The 23,249-nt window shown below is 37.1% G+C and overlaps 2 protein-coding genes across 4 annotated transcripts in view; both read left to right on the top strand.

Annotated features, from left to right (window-relative positions):
* Window positions 1–8,547, top strand: part of LOC127411647 (FERM domain-containing protein 6-like) — a 31,656-nt gene extending 23,109 nt beyond the window's left edge. Inside the window, exons 7-15 of one of the 3 annotated variants that reach the window (XM_051647359.1) lie at window positions 176–331; window positions 415–480; window positions 587–655; window positions 1,327–1,501; window positions 2,431–2,739; window positions 3,062–3,187; window positions 5,817–5,908; window positions 6,474–6,537; window positions 6,670–6,879. In XM_051647359.1, coding sequence (XP_051503319.1) covers window positions 176–331; window positions 415–480; window positions 587–655; window positions 1,327–1,501; window positions 2,431–2,739; window positions 3,062–3,187; window positions 5,817–5,908; window positions 6,474–6,537; window positions 6,670–6,728 — 1,116 coding nt within the window. In that variant the 3' untranslated portion in view covers window positions 6,729–6,879. Of the gene's footprint in view, window positions 1–175; window positions 332–414; window positions 481–586; window positions 656–1,326; window positions 1,502–2,430; window positions 2,740–3,061; window positions 3,188–5,816; window positions 5,909–6,445; window positions 6,538–6,669 lie in introns of those variants that run through there. The other 2 variants (XM_051647358.1, XM_051647360.1) reach the window with 2 other exon arrangements.
* Window positions 8,548–22,973: 14,426 nt separating this feature from the next.
* Window positions 22,974–23,249, top strand: part of LOC127411648 (estrogen receptor beta-2-like) — a 37,982-nt gene continuing 37,706 nt past the window's right edge. The window contains exon 1 of the mRNA XM_051647361.1: window positions 22,974–23,080. The gene's annotated coding sequence lies outside the window, so the exon portion shown is untranslated. The remainder of the gene's footprint in view (window positions 23,081–23,249) is intronic.

Here is a 23,249-nt window from a genome sequence, read left to right as displayed (position 1 = left end):
AAGTCATGAAAATGTATTGGTCAGGAAGTGGGAAACCTGTTTGTGAATGCAGTCTTTATAAAGTGATTTTTTTATAAATTCTTATCCAGTAATCACAAATGAAATGAAATACAAAATAAAAAAATGTGTTAGAACCCTTGCTTTATTATTATTATTCTTGTTCTATCTTTTCTAGGTGATTGCTAAGAGAGGATGTGACTATATTCTCCGTCATATTCCAAACATGCACAAAGAGCAGTTTGCCCTTACAGCATCAGAGGCCCAGCTGAAGTACATCAAGGAAGCGGCCCTCTTGGATGACGTGTCTGTTCATTATTACCGTCTTTACAAGGTCAGAGAAGGACTATTGCAGTATGTATATGTGAATGAGTGCTCAGACAGATTGACAATAATGTGAAATTTCCTTTTTGTCAGGATAAAAAAGAGTTGGAGGCCTCTTTAACTCTGGGACTCACTTTACGTGGAATTCAGATTTTTCAGGTACTGCGTGAGGTTATGCATAATATTGTATATAATGCTTTTCATCTTTAGAGCTTTATATATTGTGTGTTTCTATGATATAATCAGTTATTGTTTGTTTGTTCAGAATGTGGGAACTGTCAGGCAGCTCTTGTATGATTTCCCCTGGACTAACGTGGGAAAACTGGTGTTTGTGGTGTGTATTACAGTACTTTACTAATTAAATCTCTTTAGTGCCATAAATATTCAGCATATATACAGTATGTATTAGTATGTAGATATACTGTAGATCAGTGTGTTTTGATTATTGTTGAATTGATAAATCTGCGTCAAGCACCTGAAAACATTTCTTGCTAATTAATTTGATGGTGTCCCCGATATGAAGGATAATTGTTTACACTTGAATTTCCCTTTTAAAATCAACATGAAACAGCATGGATCGCAACCCAATTTACTTTCGAAATCTGACGTATTTCTGAGTGTTAAAGGATGTTTAAAATATGTAGGACTGGACTAAATTTTTATCCAATTGGGCAAATTACATATCAAGTGTGCATTACATGGAAACCAGGTAGTTGGAAGAGAGGGGCTTGAGGAGGAGGAATTGGTTATGTCAGCCGAAAAGGAATTTCATTTCAATTACTTTAAAAAAAATTTTAAATGTCTTCAATTTGTTGAATAAAATGTGCTAATGATTTGTTCACAAATGTTCAAAATAAGACCAGGAACATGTATTAAGAAATTAAATCTGGCCAAGTTTAATTTCATGTTGGCTTGGATTATAGAATAACTAATTTCCAGTATTACTTGCACTGCATGCTGTTAATGTACCTGAATCTGAAACATTCACCTGTTTCCTTTCCACAGGGGAAGAAGTTTGAGATTCTTCCTGATGGTTTGCCATCAGCCAGGAAGCTCATCTACTACACTGGCTGTCCTCTGCGTTCACGACACCTCCTGCAATTGCTCAGCAACAGCCACCGACTCTATATGAACCTACAACCTTTGCTCAAACAGGTTCGACGTCTGGAGGAAAATGAAGGTATCTTGAAGAAAGTGTTAACTAATAAAGGTGGTACCTTTTGTTAGGTCAACAACTGAAGCAGCATTCAGACATTTATGTAATTTTATTTGCCATTCACCAGATGTTTGACAGGTGAATGACAGGTTTTGTGACTTAACAGTAACTTGTGTTGTTATAGAATTAATAATGAAATTCTCTCATCATTTACTCACCCTCATGCAATTCCAGATGTGTATGACTTTCTTTCTTCTGCAGAACACAAATGAAGATTTTTAGAAGAATAGCTCAGCTCTGTAGGTCCATATAATGCAAGTGAATGATCAAAACTTTGAAGCTCCAAAAAGCACAAAGGCAGCATAAAAGTAATTCCAGTGGTTTAACCAATGTCTTCTGATGTGATCTAATCGATTTTGGGTGAGAACAGACCAAATGTAACTTTTTTTCACTGTACATCTTGCCATTGCTGCCTCTAGGCACGATCATGATTTCAAGCTTGATTACACTTACTAGTGCTTGATGCATGTGCATAGCACTAGATGACGCTAGGAAGTGTAATTGAGCTTGAAATCATGATCACCAAAGAAACTGTCATGATTTATAGTGACAAAGAAGTTATATTTTCATCTGTTCTCACACAAAATCGATTGGATTACCTCAGAAGACATGGATTAAACCACTGGAGTTTTATGGATTACCTTTATGTGGCCTTTATGTGCTTTTTGGAGCTTCAAAGTTTTGGTTACCATTCATTTGCATTATATGGACCTACAGAGCTGAGATGTTCTTCTAAAAATCTTCGTTTCTGTTCTGCAGAAGAAAGAAAGTCATACAAATCTGGGATGGCATGAGGGTGAGTAAATGATGAGAGAATTTTCATTTTTGGGTGAACTGTCCCTTTAAGAAGGACCTAGAGTGTAAATATGCATTATTAAACTATGTGTTCTCAGAGAAGAAACAGTACAGGGAGTCATATATCAGTGATGCTCTGGAGGCAGATATGGATCATTTGGATCAGCGGTCACGTGCCAGTGGCAGCAGTGCGGGCAGCACATCACGACCGAATCCATTTTCACGACACTCCAGCACAAGTCACGGCAGCTCTCACACATCCGGCGTTGACACCGACAGTTTCAGAACGCCTACAAATGCACCTCATCGACCACTGAGAACACACTCCTCTTCCAACACAAGCCACGCAAGCACACGCACATCTGGCATCGAGAGCAGCAGCAAGGAGCACTGCCTGGATGAAGACGGTAGGACACACACACACACTCGCACACGGATCAATACACTTTCTTCCCAGGAAAACTATAACTCAAATTCTCATGATTTTACTAATACAGTATTAATAATAAAATATGATTGAATAGCAGTATTAATTAAAGCTTACTTGCACTTATTTATCTTGATCTTAATGACATTTATAGTGGAAAAATGTAGACCAGTACTAACACATTACTTGCTCAAGCGTCAGTACTGGTGTACTTGCAGTATATGTCAAATCTGTTGGTCTATTTAGTAGTTGAGGCCATAGCTGTCAATACTGAGTAGCTGTGTGTGTTTGTGTTTCTTTAGAGATTGAGATGTTGGTTGATGATCCAAAAAGTTGTGAAGATCTTGATGATTTAGAGCTCAATCAGGAGCTGTGTATCCACATCACAGAGGACATGCTGACGTCAGCACACAACAACGGCTGCTCCGGTATGTGCAACCACACAGTTACATGCATGCAGTCGGGTGAATCTCACAAAACCTGTCAAGAACGTGTCCGGTTCTCATTTCACCCCAAAAATCTAGTTATAAATCAAAATTATATTTTGCTTGGAGAAAATTAAGCCTATTTTATTCAATAAAGATCACACAAAAAACATAATTATCATTACTGTATTGTAAAGAAAATATTGATATTTTAATTATATTATTTATCCATAATTGTAGTATTTGTACTGCTTTTGAATTTTTGCTCATTTAAATAAAAAACATTTACATATATTTTTTTAATGTAATATACACTCAATGAGCACTTTATTAGGAACACTGTGGTCCTAATAAAGGGCTTGACGTGGTCTTCTGCTGTTGTAGCCGATCCGCCTCAAGGTTCAACGTGTTGTGCATTCTGAGATGCTATTTTCCCACTACAATTGTACAGTGTGGTAATCTGAGTTACCGTAGCCTTTCTGTCATCTCAAACCAGTCTGGCCATTCTCAGTTGACTGCTCATCAACAATGGGTTTCTGTTTGCAGAACTGCCTCTAACTGGATCTTTTTTTGTTCTTGGCACCATTCTGAGTAAACTCTAGAGACTATTGTGCGTGAAAATCCCAGTAGATCAGCAGTTACAGAAATACCAGCCCAAATGGCACCAACAATCATGCCACAGTCAAAATCACTGAGATCACATTTTTTCCCCATTCTGATGGTTGATGTAAACATTAACTGAAGCTCCTGACCTGTGTCTGCATGATTTTATGCATTGCACTGCTGCCACACGATTGGCTGATTAGATAATCGGATGAATAAGTAGATTGTACAGGTGTTCCTAATAAAGTGTTCAGTGAGTGTAAATCCATCTGTATTACTGTAATGAGAATCACCTTTGAGTATAATGGGAGTTACAGAAAACTTCAAAACATATGGACTGTATGTTAATGAGAATTTGTGGGAGAAACATGCTATATTGTCATGAAAGTAATGTCCCACTGCAAAAATTCTTAATGGTCCTTTATTTTCATTATGCTAAATACACGTACCTGCCACTTTATTAGGTACACCTGTACATCTACTTATTCATGCGATTATCTGATCAGCCAATCCTGTGGCAGCAGTGTAATGTATAAAATCATGCAGATATGGGTCAGGAGCTTCAGTTAATGTTCACATAACCATCAGAATGGGGAAAAATGTGATCTCAGTGATTTAGACCGTGGCATGATTGTTGGTGCCAAACGGCTTGGTTTGAGTATTTCTGTAACTGCCGATCTCCTGGGATTTTCACACAAAACAGTCTCTAGAATTTACTCAGAATGGTGCCAAGAACAAAAAAAGATCCAGTGTGAGGCAGTTCTGCAAACGGAAACCCATTGTTGATGAGCGGTCAACGGAGAATGGCCAGACTGGTTCGAGCTCACAGAAAGGCTACGGTAACTCTAACCCCTCTGTACAACTGTAATGAGCAGAATATCATCTCAGAATGCACAACATATCGGACCTTGAAGCAGATGGACTACAACAGCAGAAGACCACATTGGGTTCCACTTCTGTCAGCCAAGAACAGAAAACTGAGGCTGCAGTGGGCCTATCATTTGTGTACCTCAACAGAAATAACGTATTTCCAATCGTCTACTGTCCAGTTTTGGTGAGCCTGTGCCCACTGTAGCCTCAGTTTCCTGCTCTAAGCTGACAGTAGCCGGAAGGAACCTTCTGCTGCTGTAGCCTATCCACCTCAATGTTCGACGTGTTGTGTGTTCAGAAATGCTTTTCTGCATAGCACTGTTATAACACGTGTTTATTTGGGTTACTGTCACCTTCCTGTCAGCTTGGACCAGTCTGGCCATTCTCCTCTGACCTCTGTCATTAATAAGCTGTTTTCACCCACAGAACTGCCGCTCACTGGATGTTTTTCGCACCATTCTCTTTACACTCTAGAGACTGTTGTGCGTGAAAATCCCAGGAGATCAGCAGTTACAGAAATACTCAAACCAAGCCGTTTGGCACCAACAATCATGCCACGGTCTAAATCACTGAGATCACATTTTTCCCCCATACTGATGGTTTGCGTGAACATTAACTGAAGCTCCTGACCCATATCTCCATGATTTTATACATTACACTGCTGCCACATGATTGACTGATTAGATAATCGAATAAGTAGATGTACAAGTGTACCTAATAAAGTGGCCAGTAGTGTATAATTACCTTTGTTTCTTTTACTTTTGGGGTGAAATGTGACCTAGACATGTTTTTGAAACATTCACCCAGATACAGGTGACACCACAATGCCAAGAATAAAGAATTTAGCAATTATCCTTTTTAATTAGAGAATTCAGGTTCTTCAACCACACCTTTTGCTGGCAGGTGTATAAATTCAAGATCACAGCCATGAAATCTCTAAAGACCGGCATTAAAAATAGAATGAGTCACCCTGTGACCTTTCAGCACCATCTTTCCACGTCAGTTTGTCAGTCAAATTATGCAGTGCTAGAGCTGCCCAGGTTAAAGGAAAGGCTGCTTATGTGTTGGGGATTTGTGTGGCCTTCACAGCAATTTATGGTTCAGTTCTATTAACCTTCTCAGTTGTTTGATGTATGTTTTATATGTCTGTGCTTTTCAGGCTTAGTGGTGAAGGAAGTCAGTTCTTCCACATCCAGCTCGTCAGAGACTGTAGTGCGAATGAGAGGCCAGAGCATTGAATGTCTCCCCCAGGTGACATACACAAACACCCAGCCTGCACCTATACACAAACAGAGCACAAACAAATTTACACATATGTATGGTTTCCAACACATTACAGCTGTTAAATTAACTCTGTAGTCTAAACCACGTAAGTTCAAGCCATAGTTTATCCAGAAATAAGAATTTTGTCCTCATTACTCACCCTCTTGTTGTTCCAAATTTTTCTTCCATGGAACACAAAAGGAGTTATCTAGCAGTAAGTCCAAGCTGCTCTTTTCCATACTATGATAGTGGATGGGGACTAGGGACAGCTGTAGTCACCATTCACTTTCATTATATTGAAATGAGCCACTTGGACTTTCTGCTAGATAACTACTTTTGTAATCCACTCAAGAAGGAATGTCATATAGATTTAGAACGACATGAGGGTGAGTAAATGATGACGGATTTGTCATTTTTGGGTGATCTATCCATTTAAACAGAGCATCTGAAATTCTAGAAGACACCAAATCTGTATTCTGAGCTATATCTTCTGTTGTTGAGTAATCCTGTAATCTCTTTTAACAGTGCTGGTAACCCCATTTCCTCTTAACAGTATTTGTTTAGGGCAGCCTTACCCTACACCCAACAGCATTGTCGTTTCTCATCTGAGAATTCATGTGAGTGTACAGCTAACCGCTCTGAGATTTTAGGGTTAGTTGAGAGCTAGTGTAGTCTGTGATTTTGTGTTTAATGCAGTTTGGTAGTTTCATATGTGCTGAATACCATTTTGTTTTCTGTTGTTTTATTAGACGGTGATGGGCAGGAAGGTCCAGAGCTCCACAGATCGACACAGCCAATCACTGGATGATGTTCGCCTGTTCCAGAGGAATTGCCAGGAGTGGGCGGAGCTTTGCCAGGACACTGCGCACAGTTATACGTTCGGCTGCGAGCCAGACCTCGGGGACACTGTCGGCTGTGGCTACCAGGGACTTGCAGAGCAGTGTGCTGGTATCCGGAATAACCAGAACGCATTTCCCATCAAGAGAACCAGCAAGTATTTCTCTCTGGATCTGGACAGAGATGATCTGACCACAGAGCTCCTGGCCACAGAAGCAGAGCCAGAGTTTGTGGTGTGAGGCAGAGAGTACTGAAAAGAGCCCCAGAACAAAACAAGGATTACAGGACATTATTATTATTAAAAGGAATAGTTCACCTAAAAATTTAAATTATGTCATCCTTTCCCTCCCATGTTTTTCCAAACCTGTATGACTTTCTTTCTTTCTTTAGTGGAAACACAAAATATATGTTTTTGATAAAAAAAAGAAAAACAGGCTACTCTTCCATATAATGAATGTGAATGAGGACTAGGGCTGACAAATCTCGCCATGAAAGTATCCTAATAGTGATCCATACGACTTGTTGGAATATTCCAATTCCTGTGAAGTCATACAATAGTTTTCTGTGAGGAAAAGTATAAAATTGAAGTTGTTATTCACTGAAAATATTGATATATGCTCTTGCTCTCCTTGGGGCATTCATGAGAGAAGAAGCAATGTCTGATTTATCAGTGAGTCAGAATCGATTGATCCTATTCACAAAACCTATCTGAATGATTTGTTCATGAATCTGACTGATACAGTTCTCGAGTTCAACTCACTGACTCAACAATCCGGACACAGCAGTTAACTGGCCACTGGTGGGGAATATTATCAGCGAATAACAACTTGTTTATGACTTTCTTTCTTCTGCAGAACACAAACGAAGGTTTTTAGAAAAATATCTAAGCTCTGTCGGTCCATACAATGCAAGTGGATGGTGACCAAAACTTTGAAGCTCCAAAAAACACAAAGGCAGCATAAAGCAATCCATATGATTCCAGTGGTTTAATTCATGTCTTCTGAAGCTCGATTACACTTCCTAGTGCTTGACGCATGTGCAGAGTGCTAGATGGTGCTAGGAAGTGTAATAGAGATTGAAATCATGATCGCCAAGGAGACTGCTGATGTCATGATTTATAGTGAAAAAGGAGTTATATTTTGACATGTTCTCACCCAAAACTGATTTAATTGCTTGAGAAGACATGGATTAAACTACTGCCGTTTTATGGATTACTTTTATGCTGCCTTTATGTGCTTTTTGAGTTTAAAAGATTTGGTCACCATTCACTTGCATTGTATGGACCTACGGAGCTGAGATATTCTATAAAAAAAATATTTATTTGTGTTCTGCAGAAAAAAAGTCATACACATCTGGGATGGCATTAGGGTGAGTAAATGAGAAAATTTGCATTTTTTGGGTGAACTCTTCCTTTAAATTTCACTATTGTATGGTTTCAGAAATTTTTTTTCACAGAACATATATTTTATGGGGAGTTTTTGCTTGACAGGAGCTGTACAGCCCTGGTCCTCATTCACTTTCATTATATGGTCAAGAGTGGCCAGAATATTCTTAAAAAATTCACCTTGTGTGTTCCACACAATAAAGACAAGAATGAAATGAGGGTGAGTAAATGATGATCACATATTGACATTTTTGGGAGAATTAACCATTTAAGGATATTAATGTGTGTGTGTGTGTGTGAATCTAAAACAAACAAGAGAATCTGCACCATTTTAATGCCAAAAGAGTAAAATCTAGAAACAGCTGCCTTAACAAAGCAACCAGATGTGTGTGTATGTGTATATGTATATCTGTGTGTGTGTGTGTTTGCGCGTGCATGCATGCATGCTTGCGTGTGTATGTGTGGTGCTGGTTGTCCTTAATAAACCCTCAGTGCCTTGAATACACTATGCAGGTTCTCAGAACACACAAACTAAAGTTTGTGCACTCCTGTTTACTTCCACTAAACCAACCTCCTCCATCTCCAAGGAAACCCCACTCTTGTCTCCAAGAATAACACTAAACCTAATGAGCTCTTTGGGATAGTGGGAACTGAATCATGTGAGCATCATAATTGGAGGTCCAGTGCCGGGGTGTGTTGCCCTGTAGCATGAACGCCTGGTGGGATTTCAGGCCGGCTTTGCTCTTGATTTAAGAGATGTACTTTGCACACAGCCGATACTGGAGCTGATCAAGGGGGAAATAAATTTGTCTTCCATAGACTTTCTTTGGACCATCCCAGTTTTTTTTCACTCTGTTCATTTTGTTTATTTGTCAAACTGGAATTTGAGTGTGGAGTTGCTTGGTTATTTCTTTAATATTTAGTTTTATAAAGAATGACTGCTGTTTATTTTTGATGGTGTGTTGCCTGTCAGTATTAAGCTGTTAATGGGAGACAGTATTAAAATCCTTAAAGGGAAAGTTCACCCGAAATTGTAATCATTTACTCACCCTCATGTCTTTTGTAATCCATAGGACTTTCTTTCTTCCATTGAAAACAAAAGGAGTTCTTAATAGCCAAAAATCCAAGCTGCTATTTTCCATACAATTAAAGAGAATGGTGACCACCTCTGTCAAGCAAGATTTTCAGTGAATAATGACTTCAGTTTCAGTCGGTTACTCACACAAAGCTATCATATGGCTTCAGAAGACTTGGAATGTAGTCGAATTGACTACTTTTATGCTGCTTTTTTTTTCCTTTTGGAGCTTGACCCCCTAGTCCCCATCCACTTTTATTGTATATAAGGGAACAGCTTGAACGTTCTTCAGAACATCTTTATTTGTATTCTGCAGAAGAAAGGAAGTCATATGGATTTGGAACAACAGGAGGGTGAGTAAAGGACTGGGTGAACTATCCGTTTATGTAAAGGTTAACAAGATGCATTTCTTCCATCTAAAAAAGAAAGAGAAAGTCTGTGTATGTGTATACACTTTGTTTGAAAGAAGATAAAATCTTAATGTAGTGAAGCATACCATATCTGAGGATACTTTTAATTTATCATGCAGCATAAGTCAGTGCAGAGTTCTGTCAGAAACCCACCTCTCCTCGTATTATAAGCTCTTCCCCCTTTACATGGGTTGTTCGGAGGTCTTTGGATGAACAGCACTTAAAAGCTCATGTGCATGTGGGCCTCTGTGTCAAGTGACATATGTGAACACTAGTAAAGCAGTTATGGATGCCCTGACCTGTCTTCACATTCATTTTTCTGTTACACCCCAAAACACCCCTTGAAACACAGTAGTAAATTCTAAGTAGCTGTTTTCTACATCTTGATCAGTTGTGAAGCTGTTTAAGTGTTTATTTTTCCACTCCTCATGATTGATGGAAAGTTTTGTTGCGTTATGGAGTTAAAATTGTGCAGATAACAACCAATCATACATGGACTCCATACTGTTTACCCTTTGTGTCTGCAGCTTGACTTTGTCCTTTCTGTGAAAGGAATGTGAAAATGAAAAGATTTGCCCAGTTCCTTTGCAGGCCCATTTGATTTCTGTCCCCACATTCAAGTGTATTCTGTGCCTTGCAGGTGCCAAAGTCCTCAAATGTTTGCAATAAAAGGTACCTTCATTTGTAAGTAAATCTGTCCTGCATTGTTTTTTCTGCAGTTCTTTGAAGAAGGTAGAAGTCTACGTCATAGTTAGCACTCCAGATTCCGAACACCCCAATTATCAGTCTTTGCATAATTATGTTTACGAATAACCTTGAAAATGAAGAAAACAATATAATTAAAAGAGGACACAGAGGATCTATATTTGTTTCAGGGTACTCATATCCCAAGTTCAGACACAATTTTTGGAGGGGTTTAAATGCATAAATGTGAAGCTTATAATTTTATAAAAGCACTTGCATTAATTCTTCTGTTGAAACTCGTATTATTTGAGCTGAAAATTTGTTTAAATCGTCATTTTTACATTCGTTTAAAGGTTGTAGGGTTTGTTGACACTACATCATAGCAACAAAGTTGTAAAATTGGCTATAGCTTAGAAAAGGTTAAGCGATTTTTATCACACTAAAATCATGTCAACATGCATATTTTTTATGTCTTGAAGCTATACTACAGTGTAATACAGTGAGTATTTTAACGTTTACGGATTGGCCCCATTCACTTCCATTGTAAGTGCCTCATTGTAACCCAGATATTTTTATATATACACTACTGGTCAAAAGTTTTGAAACACTTGACCGAAATGTTTCTCATGATCTTAAAAATCTTTTGATCCGAAGGCGTTTGCTTGAATTTAATTTTGTAGACAAAAATGTAGTTGTGCCACCATATTCATTTATTTCATTATAAAACTAAAATTTTATATATAAAAAAAAAAAAAAGTTTTTGAAATGGATGATTTGGACCAAATAATAAAGAAAAGCAGCCAATAAGTGTCCAACATAGATGGGAACTCCTTCAATACTGTTTAAAATGCATCCCAGGGTGATACCTCAAAAAGCTGGTTGAGAAAATGTCAAGAGTACATGTCTGCAAATTCTAGGTAAAGGGTGACTACTTTGAAGATGCTAAAATATAACACAGTTTTGATTTATTTTGGATTTTGTTTAGTCACAATATAATTCCCATAGTTCCATTTATGTTATTTCATAGTTTTGATGACTTTACTATTATTCTAAAATGTGAAGGAAAAAAAACTATAATAAAGAATAAGTATGCGTTTCAAAACTTTTGACTGGTAGTGTGTATGTGTGTGTGTGTGTGTGTGTGTGTGTATATATATAAGAAAAGGAGGGACGAGCCAAAATAAATTTTTATGGTAATCTATATTATGCCACAAATGCTGCTGATTGAGTTTAACTTGTATTGAACCCGGAATATTCCTTTAAGTGTCCTTTGTATGTCTGACATTGACACTTCTTTGTCTTTGTATTGTATTCTTCTTGGTAAATCTGTATAAAATAGTAGGTTGGGGAATGTGGTGAAATTATGTCCAGATCCCCAAAATCAAAACATTTTTATTTCCTTCATTTCTATATTTCTAGCACAAATTGTTATGTAGGGTATTTATAGATTAATATGATGCCCACTGATGTCGTTTCATCAGTCACGGTAGATTTTGCAGGCTGCTGGTTGCAGTCTTTTCATTGTACACCATGACATTTATTGTCATGTAGTGAAGAGTAAACTCCTTTCTTTATTTAAATAATAGTTAATTTAAATATACAAATATTAAAGCTGAAGTATGTAACTTTTTTATTTTTTGTAATAAAATACTTTCTCCTATCTGTGCTTAATATGCAGAGACAACTAAAAGTAAGCCATTCATAGGTTGATTTTCCCTTCTTTCTATGGCACAATGAAAATTGCTCTGTTTGTTTTAATTGACCCGCTTAGACACGCCCCAACAACGTTCCTCAACCAATGCCGTGAGTTGGGGGCGGGACTATCTCTCTGTTGACCAACGACAGACGGGGGGCGTATTCAGAAAGCTGTTTTGAAAATAAAGTTGTGAGTGATGCAGAAATGACATACTCCAGCTTTAAGATAAGTTCCTGTCTGACACCAAAGCAGTTTAAAATCTTATCTTTATCTTTGCATCTGTATTTGTTCTCTAATAAACACACATCATCATTAATGCCAGCTGTGCCCTGAACCATATCTGATCCTTTATTCATTCAGACAGGCAAACACCAGAAGATAAAATTATAGATAATAACTTGTATTCACAATAACTTATGAAAACTTCCACGAACAAACTAACTGAGAAACAAACAGAACACAGAGCATTACTTTTAGACCACATCTGTCTCCATATAATGGGATCAAAAACTAGAAGACACAATAACAGTGTAATTTATCACTCGAGCTGAAGTCCAGTTCATGCCCTTCAGATCTGTGATGTCTCTATTGGAGCCATCATATCTGCCTGGACGTAAATTATGGTAGAGAGAGAAACAAAACAGCACAAGTCTCCACTCTACCAAGGCTGTGAAAACGTCATCAAGGCCTCTCTGTTCTGAAGACAAAGAACACTTGGGCAGATTATCATCTCTGAGAAACTCATACCTTGGTCAGACGGCCGTGGAAAACTCAGCATAATTTTAAGAACTTCTCAATTGTAAAATAATTTACCAAAATTTAGAAATGAAGAATAAAATAAAGATTTTTAAAGAATGTGGACAAGGTCATCAGAATCTCATGGGGTTTTTTTTTCCAGCAGAGGGCGACAAAATTCATAGTAAACTATTTATAAGCATGTTGTTACACAATTCAACTAAATTTTAACCCCCACCTTTAAAAAAATATGATTTTTTACTAGAAGTGATGAGTTGTTACCAATCTCTGTGTTCTTTGCCTTGTGTCTATTAATTTAATAGTTTTTGTGATAATAGTAAATTAAACGTTGTGCAGTGTTTAAATTAATTTTTAATAAAAACAATTACATTTTCTTCCTACAAGGGACGCAAAGGGGGTTTAGAGAGTTATGAACAGCTTTAGAAAAGTACCACACAAATAAATATGTGTAAAAATGAATAAAAAATTAAACAGTGGAGAACAATAGGATAGATTAATTATTTGTTTGTTTGTTTGTTTGTTTGTTTGTTTTGTAGATTACACTGTCTCCTACTGGTGGTGAGGAGTCAATTTTATTTTGTGGTTCACAGAAAACAAAAATTAGTTTGTGCTTGGGTTTTTTTTTTTTTTTTTTTTGAAGAATATTTGTACAGATGAAACCAGAGCTGATAAAAAGAAAAAGATGAAAAATTAAGCAAATGTTTAATAACCTCTCTTTGTTTTGGGAGCGCAAACACATTTCTGATAATGAGTTTTTCTTTTTGTGGATCCTGGGGCTTAAAATCTATTTGCTTATACCTTATTAAATCGAAATAATAACCAGGCCTGTAATTAGCAATAACGAGCATGAAATAAGTCATAATATCAGAGCGCTTGAGTTTATTGAAGCAAAAAGTTTTTAAGTCTTCTTTGTCGAAGTTCATTTAAAGTTTGCAAAGAATTTTATTTTATTTTCAAAAATGTACTGTAATATCCATGGAATTGGGGGGAGATATTTGATCAACAGAGGGTAGTATGGGGCTAAAGGTCCTCCGGGATAAAAGGCACTTTTGATTTTATTTTCTCCCAAAACACTAAACAGCAACAAAATATTCCTGATCCATGACATCATTGCGTGCAATGTCTTAAGTTTTATTTTCAGGGAATTTTCAGTCCCCCCAAGAGAGTATGCTATAATTTTGGGCGCAATTCCTGTTTGTGTCAAATTATTACTCAAGTCTGGCCCCAAAGGTCCTTTATGCTCCCCTTCCAATTTTGACAGCTCTAATCTATTTATTGATCAATGTCTTTTTGTGTGTAGTAGCTTTTCAAATAAACAAATTAGATAAATTATTAACAGAACTCAGATCTCTTTACCTGCCTGTATAAGTTTTTGGAATAATACATTCAGTGACATAGAATGGAAAGAATTCTGGCTTCTTCAGAAAAAAAAAATCTTCTGCCCAACAAAGCTGTTAAAGTCTCTTTTATGATTATTCATAATTGTTACCCAGTAAATTATAAACTTGCAAAGTTTAATAATAGTCTCTCACCCAATTGCTCCTTTTGTCATCACTTTCAAGAAATAGTTGTCCGCTTATTTTGCCGTTGTGTTTATTGCAAATTGTTTTGGATTGACTTTTCAAATCAATTATCACATTTATTTTGAGACAAAAAATGTATTTGTCATTTACAGTTTTGTTCAAGGTGATTCAATCAAAAGTTTTTTAATTACTGTCCAATAAGTGAAAGGATAGTATTTGGGGTAAAACGTCCCCCTGTTGCAGTGCTAAAGGCCCCCATAAACACACATTTTTAAATAGGGATAATAGATTTGTTCTGAAAAAGTGGGCTCACATTGACTGATCCAGTCACAATGGAGATTAATTTGTTAATAGAATACTTGAGATGTTATAAAATGCCAAATGTGATTGAAATGAACAGAAAGTGGTTAATCCTTTTCTGTAGTGGCTATTTTTAATTAGCATTATCTTAAAAAAAAAGAAAAAAAAAAAAGCATTTCGCTGTCTCAAAAGTATTTGCTTAAGTTGACAAATTTTGCCCTATAATGACACTACATTTACACGATATCACTAAACCCCCCCCTGGGGGCCTTTTACCTGAAATGTGGGGGCCTTTTATCACAATTTTATTTTCATCAAAACAACTTGCTGTTATTATTTATTTTTACACAATTTATTTTGCTCCATCAATATTCAATAAAAATACATTTATTTTTTCACTCTTTATACACTTTAGCTTTTAGCCCTATTGTACCCTACCTCACTGTGTGTGTGTTTATCTGAACATGATTTTAACTTGGGTCTTTACCCTCAGTGAACCTGTGTTTGCCTGTCCATTTTTGTGCAAGTAGTTCCTGGAAACTGCTCGCTTTGGATTTTCAGAAGAAACAGAACAGTGATGATGCTATGTTTTGCCACATACTCATTCACAAAGGTAGTTTAGTGCTGTGAAGGGCCAGTGGGTCTTGGTGCTAATCTGTGCTGACCCTGTCAGCAGGAGGTTTTCTAAAGCTGTGGTTCTCATCCCTGTTCCTGGAGGCCCTCCAACACTGCACATTTTGTATGTCTCCCTTTTCCGATACACCCAATTCAGATCTTGGAGTCTCCACTAAAGAGCTGATGAGTTGAATCAGATATGTTTGATTAGGGAGATATCCAAAATGTGTAGTGTTGGGGGCCTCCAGGAATAGGGTTGAGTACCACTGTTCTAAAGGATCAGTTTGTTTCACAGAATGTTTACTGAGAGATTTCCATAGTAACTAGACATAAAGAACACGTTAAGATGGTTATCTGAAATACCATAGACTTTTATTGTTGTTATACTGTATAAAGCTATTTACAATTACTATAGACTCACTCTAATCCATACTGCTAGAAGAAAATGTTTTGCATTTATAGATTAGGATATTTTTCAGAAGTACTATTCATTTCATTGGGTAAAACGTTTCAATTAAAGAAAAATCACTGAGTGCACTTCTAAACGGATGTGTAAAACATTTCCCTTCATTCAGGAAATGTGATATCTGAGAACAACTTGCAAGCCTGTAAATGAACAGAAGATTATCAGAGGGACTTCCATGACGATGGCCTTGTGGAACAAGTGCAATAAACTAAAAGAGACTAATTTTACAGTTTTATCCGTGACGCATTAAAATGTATTTCTGAATGTAGTGTGGCTAATACCAGAAAATAAGTTTTGGGATGAAGCTTCATTGTTCAATGCCCTTTCCCCCTCCGTCGCTCAAGAAAAATAAATAAATAAATAAAATAAAAAAACATTGAATGAGAGAGAGAGAGAATATCCAGGAAAACAATAAACCCTGACCCAGTATCTGAGATATTTTGCGTAGCGATTTCTATCTGTATTGCCAGTGACAGTGAAACAAAATGGAGCTTCACTGAATGAAATATCACGGTATAAAAGAAGGAAAAGAGACCATATTTGTGCATTAGAGTTTCAGACCTGTTCTAATAGATGAGAAAGTGTAGAAAAAATATCTTTCTTTTTCAATTTCATTTTGTCCCTGCATCAGTACAGGGTGCTCAAGTCTGTTGTTCTTTTTTCACATCTGAGCGAATCTTCAGGTAGTGCCGAGGTGTCTCTGTGTGAAAGAGGGGTTTTGGCTATGAGTATGCACTAACATGTATCTCCGCCAACTAGAAATTAAGGGTGATCACAGCTCAGAAAGAGCAAATATTCCCTTTAGATCACTCTAACAGAGACTGCAGATTTGTATTGGCTGTTTATTTATAAATTAATGAATAACAGGATCTATTGGGACAAACATGGAGAGATTGAAGCAGTGATCTGCTTCTTTCTAAATCTGAATCTCTCATTCCCTGAGTTGTGTACCCATGATGTGTGTATGTTGTTTGTGTCCTTATGAGAAATTTTCTTTTTGCAGGTGAGTGAGAGCTCGGTCACTCTTCCGAGCTTATTCGTAAATGTTTACCTGCTAAATTCAAACATCCAACTATATTTTGAGGGGTGCTTGCCCATGCAAAATTTGCCATGCCAGGTTGTTGCTATGAGGTTGCTAGGTTGTTAGGGGTGGTTGCTAAGTGGTTGCCCAGCCCCAAGTCTTTTTTATATTCCCCTTTTTTCACTCCATAATATCCCCTTTTTATTGTCTGCCAGGTGAAAATTGTAAGTCTGATCTACTTAATAAGTTACATGATTTAAGGTATCATTCATGTCCGTTTCACAAATGGGTTACAGGCCAAAGTTTAAAGGGACAGTTCATCCAAAAATGAAAATTCTGTAATTTATTCAATGTTTTGTCATTCCAAACCCATTTGACTTTTTTTTTTTTTTCTGTGCAAGGAGATCTTAGGATGTATGTTGGCATCAGTCACCATTCACTTTCATTGCATCTTTTTTCCACACAGTGAAAGTGAATGATGACTGAGGCTAACACTCCCTAACTTCTTATTTTGTGTTTCACAGAAGACAGAGAGTCATATGGGATTGTAGCAACATGAAGGAGGGAAATAAATGATGATAGAATTAATTTTTTTTGGCAAACTATCCCTTTAATACTTGGGAGTAGGGAATTCTTCAAATTTCTTGACCTTAAGTATTAGCAGTAGTAATAGTACTGGTTTTTGCCAGTCTACCATTGTGGGTCGAATTTCAGAAGGTGAGAATGACTTTTCTTGTAAGGTTTGCTTTTTTGTTTTTATTTTTATTTACTCTTTATTTTATTCACTGTACTGTATTTTGCTTTAGTTTTATTCAAACTACATTTTACTGCACCCTCCATTATGTTCTTACTGCTGTATACAACATAAAGACATCTCTCTCGTTCGCTCTCTCATTCACACACAGACACTAACTCGCAACCTGTCTCTAACCCAGCCACATGACCACAACAGCCCAGGTTTGGGAAACAGCCTGCATGTTGCTATGGCAGCACAGTCCTCTTTTCTTCTAACCGAGGGTTAATGGACAAATCTTCCTCCTGTTCAGCACATACATGGCTGAAGAATGGTAAAGTTAAAGTAACAGTCTGTCCGCTTCTCTCTTTCTTAAAGGGACAGTTCACCCAAAAATGAAAATTCTCTCATCATTTATTCACCCTCATGTCATCCCATATGTGTATGCCTTACTTTCTTCTGCAGAACCCAAACAAAGAATCTCCAAACTTCCTCTCTCTAACCCCTCTACAACCTCTCCTCTAGACCCTATCCCCTCCCATCTTCGACAAGTGCTTTATTTATCTGTGACTATAAATAAAGGCACTTTCTATTAACAAAAAGCTCTTTTGCAATCTACTTTATGCAGTTAAACTTCTGCTCTTGGTTTTGAACTATTATTTGCTCTTCAAATACTGTATTGCTGTACTGCTAATATGGTTGGCTCCAGTTTTGATAAATTGCTGTTGCTTTTCCCCATTTGTAAGTCGCTTTGGATAAAAGTACCTGTTAAATGATTGAGTCTAAATGATTACTTTTAAAAGTAAATGTTACACATTAAAAGAGACAAACATCACTGACTGTGTGTGTATGCATTGCAGATGAGAAAAGTTTGACTTCTAGACTTGGTAAGCAGTTGCTTTCTCCTGTAGGTTATAGAGCACAGTCTATTATTCTGACACGGAGAAGGTCATTGACCAAGCTAGTTCACAGACATGGGAACCTTAAGCAACTCCTCTTCCCTTTGGCTGACTTTATAAAATTGATTTAAATCTTTGAACTCAAATTGACTTACTGTTATAGAAAAACTCAAGTATTTGAACACATGGTTTTAAAAGACTGTCCACCTCAAAAGTCTAATCGCGGATATGGGAACATTTAGCAACTCCTGCCGTTAATCTGTCTAAAATCACAAGAATAAAGAATCTAATCCTAAACCAGCTACTCTAGGAAAATAATTATTACTTTGCGTTTATTCATTCTGCAATTCGCATAAATCTGCGACTGTAAACAATCAGAGCAAATGATATTGGCGAAACGTTGTAGGAAAAGGCTTGTTTAGTGCATGATTAGGCTACAGGGCATTATAAAAAGTCTATTAGGACATGGAACCAAATCCTAAAGGACACAGTTTGATGGCTTCCAGTCTGAACCGAGGAAAGGTTGCTGCTAGTCATTTGTCAAAGTCTGAAACTCTTTTATTATGTGGACTCAACTTTTCCATTCCCTTTTATCCCCTTTTTCTTTTTTTTCTTTTTTTTATAATTTCTTCTTATCTCTTATAATGTTACGACCACAGCTAAACTGGTTTTAATGAAGACCTCAGATGTAATACTAGGAACCCAGTTATCTATAGAAATATCTCCCCTGAGCCATTAACTGAACCAACCAATAGGTCCATATACCAGTTCATTTTACTACCGGCTGGCTATTACAGGAGATAATGGACCCAGCTCTGCCCACTCCACCTGGCATTTGCCATTACTTCTGCTGCTCGGAGACCAGTGGGAGAAATAACTGTAATTCAGAAATAATTATGAACGGCATTCTGCAGAATTAAACCTCACCTGCCGAGAAGCGGTGTAAGTAGTGTATGACGGAATGAAAAATTCTACTCGTTGCCCCTCTTCCTCTCTCTCTTCACTTAGTTCCCTGCTAATAAAAGAGTATGAAGAGGTCTTGAAAAGGAACATGGTTCTTTAATTCGTCTCCTGTTCCAGCTCATGTTTTACTTTGGTCGTGAAATGGAGTCAGCCAGCATGATTGGATGAGGAAGAAGTACAGGGATTTGCAGATGATTTCACAATCCTTTTGTGAAATATTTAGTTTTTTGACAACATTTATTAGTTTGGTGTAGATCATTTAAAAGCCAAGGAGGTGAGGAAGGATGAGGAGGAGAGAGAGAGAGAGAAAAAAAAGGGAGAGAGTCCAGTATGTTGGATAAAAGGATTTGGAGGGAAAATAGCTGGAACAGGAAGATGTCATGCTGAGAGGGTGAGAGAGAAATGTGCATGAGTGTGTGAGTAAGTTACCATTTGCACCACATTATTTCTTTTTGTTACTCAGAATATTGTCTAATATTGATCTTAATTGACTTTGTGTGTTACTGTTGACAATCTTCATGCTTTCTCAATTTTTTTTCTTATCCACATGGTGTGTCTCCAAATACCAATGATGTTCAAAACATCTCTCAGAGCACTAATAAAAAAAAATAAATAAAAAAAGACTTAATTTTTCTATCCCACAGGGGATAAAACATTTTTCTTTCACTGAAGGCTCAATAAAGTAAGCACATACAGTACATTGCATAAGAAATACATACATTATATACATGCATTAAAAAAAAAACAATAAAAGAGCTGGGACCTAAAAGTTAATCTTGGCTGCTTATTTCAGAGGTACCATGTATCATCTCCCAGATGGGAGCTGTTGAAAGGAAGGGGATGGAAAAGATCCATTGCAATGAGGGAGGCTTTCCTTTCGATTGCCAGTGTGCAGAGTTCTAAGAGAGATTCTTTTGTTATAGCCTATCTATTATCTTGCTTGCCTGATTTATGAGTCTTGAAAGTCTATTTTTAAATTTAACTGAAAGGGAGTTGAACCAGGATGAAATATTGAAGGTGAGCACAGATACAATAAGCGATTTGTACACAACTGTTAAAATGTCCTCGCTGATATTAAATGTCTGCAGCCTCCGAAGAAGGCCTAGGTGTCGTTGAGCCTTTTGAAAAACACTATCTGAATGTCTGGCAAAGGTGAGTTAAGGGGTGATCTCTGATGCTCCACCATCTGTCCCTTAAAGTAATATTTCACCCAAAAATTAAAGTTCCCTCATCATTTTAGTTATATTTATAACTTATAAACTTACTATTGGAAAATAATGTTCTAAATGAATATTAGCTGGCTAGCTTGAATTATATAAAACACAATTTAAAAACAAAACACCATCTATGCAACAGGGTGAAATACATTAAATTCATACATCAGCCTATGCATTGGCACGTGGAGGGTTAATCACTGGCACGCCAGCAAGGGTGAGAGAGGAGTAGACTAATTTATAAAATCTGCACCTTCATTCCAATCTATATCTTGATGTAATCCTTCCTCATGATCACACAGCGTGTTTTCATGAGCTTTCATGAGTTTTCAAAAAGTTAAAATGTGATGAGACTGCAGTATACCCAACAGACTCATGCAGTGCGTGCAAGCCATTCGTGCATCACGAGCCGGCAGCGCTTCAATTTCGGTTAATCGCGTTGAATAAACGCGCCCGCTTTGCTTCAGCCAGACTGCGCGGATGACAGCCTACATTCCATGTTTCATTTGTTTCTTTTTGCTTTCAGAACACGTGATGTAATAAGGAAAACACCACTATTAATCCTTGAGATTTCCAACCCAGCATGCAGGTACACCCTCCTTAAACCACTGTCACATTCAAAATGACATTAAATGATTAAAAGAGAAAACATAAACCCACATCGTGGGGTTCAAAAATCAAAATATAAATTAAACCTGGAAATAAAGTTTTAGGATTTTGTAGGTGCGATTCCCCGAAAAGGGCTAAAACAGTTGATCGGCTTGTTTTAATAGTGTTTAGCCTCCCATTTAGCTGATGAAAACCCGCTGCATGATCATGAGGAAGGATTACATCAAAATGTAGATTGGAATGCAGGTGCAAAAAACCTCATATAAATAAAATAGCCTGCTCCTCTCTCGCAGTTGCTTGCGTGCTAGTGATTACATGATTACGATGACATAATATAAGAAATATTTAAGATTCCACGCAATTTCGTAACCAAATGTGTGACATTAACTGTTAGCTCATTTTGAACAAAAGGACTGGTCTTCTTTCATTAAAGCACGTAAAATGCTCTGTGAAAATTCACATGCATGATCATGATTATATCATAATCATCGGGTTTTGCACAAAATTTTCACTCAAACTGTTATGCTGATAATATAATTTGTAATGAACAATAAACGATTAAATTTGAAAAATTCAAAATAGAAACATTGTCACAAGTGGACTCATACTTCGGAAAATCACATACATTTGCAGGGGTGGTGTTGACACAGCCATTGTAAATGGCACTCCATGTCAAAAAGGTTGCCGACCCCTGGTGTATTTGCAACACACTCTCATGGTGAAATCGTCAGGATTCGTACGACTTTTCTATATATGGCTAATTCGTATGATATCGCGGGACTGCAATGCAGCAGCCAATAATGTAATAACTACCGTTAATGTAATAACTGCCAATAATGTAATTAATTTTCCATTCTTAATGTAAGAAAAGTCAATAATGTAATAACTTACCAATAATGTAATAAAATTTCTGAACCAATAACGTAATAACTTTTTGCCCATAATGTAATAAGTTCTTACATTATTGGCTGGGTTAATAAAAATTTTTTTTAAATTTTTTTGGCAGTTATTACATTAACGGTAGTTATTACATTATTGGCTGCTACATGCACTTTCACTACAGCCAATGACGTCGCTGGACATCATTTCATCTAATACATGACAATTACATGCTTCTGTCACACACAACAGCTTCCTATCATGTTTACACACTCTATTGATTGGTTAAGTATAGATAAGGGGTTTGGGTAAGGGCATAATATGAATAAGTATGTCCTTAACGCCTTGTGTGCGGAACTCGCGCTTACTTCCACATTAGATATCTGGGCATTGTACGAGTTTATGCGAACAACATCGTGCGAGACCATACGAAATAGCCAACTCGTAAATTATGTACGGCTTTTCTTGAGATTGGGTTGTGTACACCTTATAGTGTTATTGGTGGCTGAGTACCCCTAAAATTTAAATCCTAGAATCGCCCCTGCAGATCATCAAATCACTTTCAAACTTCTACTCAGTTAAAAAATAATAATAATAATAATAATAATAATAATCAGATAAGAAAGATAATGATTGTGTGTGATCAATACCCCTTTTACCAATTAGTTACTTACTAGTTTGCTTTTAATAATGAATATGTCAAATTGTGGTAAGAATATTGTGATTTGGTGTAGTTCTTGTTCTTTGTCAGAATCAAATGTTGAGAATCTCTTTCTCGTCCTGTGCAGTAAGTGTAGGGGCGGCTCCTCGAGGGCGCAGCTACTTTTTTTTAATCTATCATACAGATTTTTATTTATTTTTCCATAAGTACAACCAGTCAAAGTGCGCTATTAGGACACAACCAGGTGTTGCATCTCTCTCTCTCTCTCGCTCTCTCTCTCTCTGTTTCCCTCCCTCTCTGCGTCTGTCGCTTACTTAAGTGCTGTTCTTTCTCTTCGCTTGCAGTAAGTCTGATCGATACGGATGCGCAGCGCGTGCACGGCTGATCAAACACATCTGTGCTCTCGAGCTCCACATCATCTGCTGCCTGTTACCGGTAAGTGAAACCTTGCTGAAATGCACCATGGTAACCTATAGTTCCCGTCAAAATACCATAGTTAATTTGTATTTACAATAAAACTGTGGTAACTTGTTACATCTGTCATAAAAAGAAACAAAAACAACTGAAAGATTTTGAAAGCTTCTTTGACTGGTTGAAAGAGACC

This window comes from Myxocyprinus asiaticus, chromosome 21, assembly GCF_019703515.2.
Source record: "Myxocyprinus asiaticus isolate MX2 ecotype Aquarium Trade chromosome 21, UBuf_Myxa_2, whole genome shotgun sequence".
Taxonomy (NCBI): Eukaryota; Metazoa; Chordata; class Actinopteri; order Cypriniformes; family Catostomidae; genus Myxocyprinus; species Myxocyprinus asiaticus.
Note: the sequence above shows the minus strand (reverse complement) of the source record. Positions and strands in the feature narration are given on the sequence as shown.